This window comes from Rutilus rutilus, assembly GCF_951802725.1.
Source record: "Rutilus rutilus genome assembly, chromosome: 24".
NCBI lineage: Eukaryota > Metazoa > Chordata > Actinopteri > Cypriniformes > Leuciscidae > Rutilus > Rutilus rutilus.
The window spans coordinates 21,346,906-21,353,332 of record NC_140228.1 but is presented as its reverse complement, the minus strand read 5'-3'; the positions used below and the strand labels follow the sequence as shown (position 1 = coordinate 21,353,332).

At 34.9% G+C, this 6,427-nt stretch overlaps 1 protein-coding gene across 3 annotated transcripts in view; it reads left to right on the top strand.

The window, feature by feature from the left end:
- Positions 1 to 380: 380 nt before the first annotated feature.
- gnal (guanine nucleotide binding protein (G protein), alpha activating activity polypeptide, olfactory type) overlaps positions 381 to 6,427 on the top strand; it is a gene marked incomplete at its 3' end in the record, with an annotated part of 128,683 nt that continues 122,636 nt past the window's right edge. For all 3 annotated transcript variants that reach the window (XM_084399211.1, XM_084399210.1, XM_084399209.1), the window contains exons 1-4: positions 381 to 811; positions 993 to 1,065; positions 1,773 to 1,827; positions 1,955 to 2,074. In XM_084399211.1, coding sequence (XP_084255337.1) covers positions 673 to 811; positions 993 to 1,065; positions 1,773 to 1,827; positions 1,955 to 2,074 — 387 coding nt within the window. In that variant the 5' untranslated portion in view covers positions 381 to 672. The remainder of the gene's footprint in view (positions 812 to 992; positions 1,066 to 1,772; positions 1,828 to 1,954; positions 2,075 to 6,427) is intronic.

Here is a 6,427-nt window from a genome sequence, read left to right as displayed (position 1 = left end):
CCCCGCTCTCCCCCTACAATCAACTTTGTTTGCCCATATAAGTGTGCACAGTTTTTGCAATGCTGTTGAGAAAAGAATGAAAACAACATGTTACTTTTTTTCTTTCTTTTTTAAACATCAGTAATGTAGACAGATAAATTAATAGAATAAAATGGAATGGTTATATATTGCATTTTTGTAATAATTGAGGTCGTGAAGTAGCTGGGGAAGAGGATTCTGTAACAAACTCACTTATGAATGACGCCTTTAATGATGAATGATTGCATAAGCTTAAAATGCAATGATGTGGGGATATGAGAGGCTGACCTGGGATCAGCAGGTTGAGTGTGGAGTGTCACTTCCTGTAAGTGCAGAGGGAGGCAGTGCTGAGTTAAAGACACAAACACACATTACAACAAAATAGCGAGAGAGAGAGAGAGAGAGAGAGAGAGGATCTGAGCTTCAGTCGCTTCATGTCTGATTTTCAAACATTGATCATGAATATATCGAGGAGATCCGACTGAATCTGTCGCTCGGGTGTGTGAAGGGGTCAAAGCGAAACCTTTTTTTTCCGTGGCGCAGGGATTTCTTGCTCTGTTTATCAAGCTGATACATTTTAAATCATCATTGTAGGAGACATTTGAGATATTGTTTTTGTTTATTGTGTGTCTGAGGAGTAAGAGGCTTTTGAACATGGGATGTTTGGGCAACAGCAAGACAGAAGATCAGCGCATCGACGAGAAGGCGCAACGAGAGGCGAATAAAAAGATCGAGAAACAGTTACAGAAAGAGAGACAGGCGTATAAAGCCACACACCGCCTGCTCTTATTAGGTAAGATAGGAATCTGTAACTAAAACATTAATAACAAATAGATATGTGTAAGCATCATCTGATCAGAGATATGGATATATTTTCATCATCATCATCATGGATGGATAATTTCTGCATGACCCTGGAAATACTAATATTTAGGCTATGTATCATCTCATGACTTTTTTTCTATGATTTTAAGGCGCTGGGGAATCCGGGAAGAGCACTATAGTCAAACAGATGCGGATCCTGCACGTCAACGGCTTTAACGCAGAGTGAGTGTGTGATCATTTAGCGTTATTACTGCCACAGGGCCTTTTCTGTGTTTATTATAACGGATGCGGCATCCATGTATGTTGAGGATGTTAGAATGTTGACGGGCTTCAGATGTACGCCTCTGCGTCCGGTGCGTTTTTATGTCTGTCTCTAAACCTAGTGAGCTGCCTACTTAGACAGCATTTTGGACATCATAGGCGTGAGCAACATTTTTGGGCCTCATTTTTGGTCATTATACACGCATGCAGCATTTCCGAGTCTCAAATTTGAGCGCCCACCTATACAGCATTTTTGGATAGGTGTGCAGCATTTTTTTTCAGCAGCATTTTTTTTGGACTGCGTATAGACAGCATTTTTGGCATGCAGCATTTTTGGATCTTATTTTTGGGCTGTTTACCTAGACACATTATTTAGGCCTTACCTCATGGCAAATGAAATAGTTAGATAATAACTGGATTGATTATATATAATTAATTATAGTTATGTGCCATTATTTCAATGTTCACCATCAGGATAAGGTCACTGTGTACAGTATGTGCTCTGTTGTGACTTTAATCACAGTTTGGCCTTTGATAATGACCACCTTTTGAGTAATATTAATCACATTTCTAATTCATGGACAATTATTATGACACTCCTAATTTTGGAATTATGTCATTCATTCTTTAATGACAGTTTCCTCCTATTTTCCCTCTCTTCTGCTCAGAGAAAAGCAGCAAAAAATATTGGATATCCGGAAAAATGTTAAGGACGCCATAGTGGTAAGTCATTTTTGTGAATAAAAATTGCGCCCAATTTAATGTTTTTGTTTTGTCTTTAGCAGTTTTGTCTAGCTGATTAGTTTGGTATAATTCATCCTGCTTTTACATCTATGTTTCTATTTTCCAGACGATAATATCTGCTATGAGCACCTTAACACCCCCTGTGTCAATCGCCAACCCGTCCAATCAGCCTAGAGCAGAGTACATCAAAAGTATAGCTCCACTCTCAGACTTTGACTACACAGAGGTAAGACACTGTTTCCAAATCTGTTACAGCACTAAGCGGAAGACATAAAAAGTTTTTTTTTTTTTTTTTTAAATGGGACATTTATGTCATGATTGATTACACTGAAAGGGGGTGTTATAGTCTAATGACCTTATAACCAGGCTGATATTGGGCCAAGTTTTTATTGAAATGTTGGTTCTTTTGTTGTTTAGACGGTAGTTCTTTGTAAGTGTTTCGTCATTGAAGTGGTGCACAAATTCCCTTTTAAATCCAGTCAATGGTTCAGGCACATACTGCATGATGTATTTACTCTACTAGCAGAGAACCTCTGCCATAGATTCTTATATGTCCTTTGTCAATGTCTGCTCATGAGAGCTGACATAAATGTTGTCACTCAATGTCATAACTTTGTGGGTCCATTGTTTTGGTATTATAGGGAAGATCACATTATGTTAAATTATTATTTTTTATTTTATTTTTTTTTAGTTACATGAATTAAAAATTCAATGGTTTCATTTTGTGCTATTTTACTTTTTAACACTAGTCACAATGTGCACACAAACACACTCTTGTTAATAAACAATAAAGAAAAGCTTCCTTAATGGCTTAATTATAATGAAATCCATAAAGTAAATTTGTTTGTAGTCATTGACCATGTACACTTCATTCTCATTCATTTAATGATGTTTTATTAACAAAGTTTGGGAGGAGCAGATTCAGATAATTAACCTGATTAACACGAGAGGACCGCATTCAGTTAATAAACTCAATTAATGATAAGAGGTATATATACAGCAGACTTAACTCTGTTCATTGACAGTTTATCAGCATCCCTTCACCGCCCCATCTCTTCATTCTAGTCCTAACTATTCTTATCACAACCGTGGGGAGTACTTTGGGTTCGGGCCAAAATTCCAAACTCTGAGCCCTCCCCTTGAACAGCACCCCAAATACGCAAAACCCTTACTCTACTTAATTATATGTAAGTGTGAACTCGTGAACTTAACAATAACACAGAAGTGTGTGATGGCCAAGACATTTATTTAATGCTTGTAAAATATCCTAAGTCTTCTCCTAACTCCAACTGAAATACCATATAAATTAATGATCAGCTATAGTAGATATTATATGATGGAATAAAGTATTTAATTTAACCCCGGTATTAAAGGGTTAGTTCACCTAAAAATGAAAATTCTGAGTGCAATAATTTACTTTCTGTCATGTTGTTCCAAGACCATACGACTTTCATTCATCTTTGTAACGCAAAAGAAGATATTTTTAACAATCTCACCTTTTTTGTTAATCCATTGAAAATCCACACAGGCAAAGCTTTCACACATTAAAAGTACAAAAAGACATTCACATGAATCAAGCAGTTTTATCCAATGAGGTTTGTTCTCGATCGTTAAGCCAGCACGGTTGAGTCTCCAGAAGACTTTTCTTAAACTGCTTGATTCAGATGGATTACTTTTCGTAAAGTAGGAGAGAGGCCGCACTATGCATATATACTGTGCGGCCTCTCTCCTACTTTACGTATTCTAATTATCTAGGCCAGCACTCTTAAAGTTAATAAGTATATGCATTGAGTGAAGCCTGCTCCTATCCTCACTTACTTATGGATTACTTTTACAATGTATTTTTGTACTTTTTGATGCATGAACATTTTGATTATGTGAACTTTCAATGGATGGACATAGTTAATGTACTTAGTTATATGACTGTGAAGTGGCTTCATTTACAATATAGTACAGCCTCAAATGTCTACTATTTTTATAAAATGGTTATTATATAGTAAAAATATTAGGACACATTTTGACTGAACGGCATAGAGCATGAGAACTATCTATTTTATAATATTGTATTTTCATTTTGAGAACCTTAATGCATTAAAAGTGAATAAAATTTTTGGAAGAACGGCCCTAACATTACCACATTGCCCTTAACATTACAGTGTTACCCAAATTAAAATTGTTCATTTTATTCAGAGGAGTATTATCTACAGGGACATGTTTTTGTCAGTATCAAATCATGTGGCAAAACCTTATATTTTGTTTGTGGTTTGTTCAGGATTGGAGGCCTGGTTATAGAGTCTAACTCCATGAGCTCACTCCTGTTTGCCTCTGGTCAAATGCAGCAGTTTTCATATTTGTCTCATGAAACCCAAAGCAAATATGTCCTCTAATTTGCAAATGTGTTCATTCAAATGATTGTGGACTCAGTGATGTGGTGTACAAATAAACACTCATGAATACATGTTAGAATGATTCATAAACAGATCTTGTGTAAATGCTGATATTTATGCAAACATTTACAGAAACTTAAGCATTATTTTAGTGTCTTTCTTTTACAGTTATCCACAAAGTAATGTCAGACACGATGAGTAAAAAACAGCAACTTTCTAGCATTAGGTCTAGGCAATATATAAAATATTCACAATAGACTATAGGCCTATTCACTATGATATTGCCAGTGAAATTACATTATGCAACGTTGTGAATATTGTAATGTTTTAATGCTCTTTTTATTTGACAATTACGCTTCCTAAAGATTATATCAGTAGAATAGTTGGTCACACTTTATATTAGGTGTCTTTACCTACTAAGTACTTGCATAAACAAAAAAAAAAAATAATAAAAAAAAATTGGTACTTACTTAGTTCATGTTGTATTGCAAAACACTTGCAGCTATTGAGGTCGGATATAGGTAAGGTTAGGGACAGGTTTGGTTTTATGTTAAGTTTAAGGGAGTGACTGAGAATTCCCTTTCCCATGTCAAAGCATTCTGTAATCACTTGTACTCCATTTAATCAGTAGTGAGAGGAATCCATTCTGAGCGATCATGTAGCAAGAGAAAACATAGATGTTCTGACTTTCAAAAAAACCTTGTCACTTTAGGCAAATCCACTCTATGCTCCACTTAGCAAATCTAATAATCTAAAACAAAAGCAAACAAAGTAAAACATGAAACAGTGCTGTTATACTCTAATTCATCATATACATATTGTACTGCTGCTTGGTCAATCAAATTGGAGGACTAGAACTAATTGATGAAGTGAAAAATGTTTATCATTCTTTAATTGTCAGTTCTGTGTTCATTAGTGAAAAAACAGCAGAAAAATATGCCTTAATTATTTAACTGGATGTTCTGCCTGTATTTTTACTGTAGTTCACTCTTGAATGTTTTGAATCTACCTGTTACCAATGGTGGTTGAGCTCACCATTTTAATTCATTTCTGAATGATTTAATGATACAAGCAAATACAAAAGTATACTGTATGTATGACCCAGTCATATGCTATAACCCGTTTCAAGGCTAAAATAATTTATTATGGAATGGAGAATATTTTGCACGTAAGAACAGATGTACACAGTCAAATATTTTAATAGTAAAAGATAATGAAAGATTTTAATAGTTAAAGAGCATTATTTAATGCAGAAGGCAAGAGTTTCCACCGTCACTTGTGAGAAATTATGGATGATTTCTAAATAGATGCTTCTTTCAGAGCCAAAATAGTTTGTATTTAGTAACTAGTGCTACAGGGGAGATGGCATTAGTGTGCACAGCCACGTGTGTGTGTGTGTGTGTGTTTGCTGCTGTTACCTAATTAAAATCTCTTTCTATTGGGTCGCAGAGAGCGGTCGGGCTGTCATGAGTTTTATAAGGCTGATTTGATCAGAGTTCAAAGTGGCAGCCAGCTGACAGAACACACACACACACACACACACACACACACACACACACACACACACACACACACACACACACACACACACACACACACACACACACACACACAGAGCTCTCTTTAACATTATTGGACTCTTTTTCTTGGCTGTTTCGTGCAAGATGATGCTGATTATGTCATTAGTACAGATGTTAAACAGCAGTGAGTTCATAAGGGCTGTAAACATTGGGCCTCATTCATGAAACTGTGGTAAATATGAGTAAATACTGAGTAATTCTCAAAAACTCTCTTCCGGATTCACAAATGCTTCGTAAACACCAGATTTGATAGTTAAACGTGTGAATAAATATATATATATATATATATATATGTATGTGTGTGTGTGTGTGTGTGTGTGTGTATATATATGTGTGTGTATATATGTGTATGTATGTATATATATGTATATATGTGTGTGTGTGTGTGTGTGTGTGTGTGTGTATATATATATATATATATATATATATATATATATATATATATATATATATATATATATATATATATATATATATATATATATGTGTGTGTGTGTGTGTGTGTGTGTGTGTGTATATATATATATATATATATATATATATATATGTGTGTGTGTGTGTGTATATATGTGTGTGTGTGTGTGTGTGTATATATATATATATATATATATA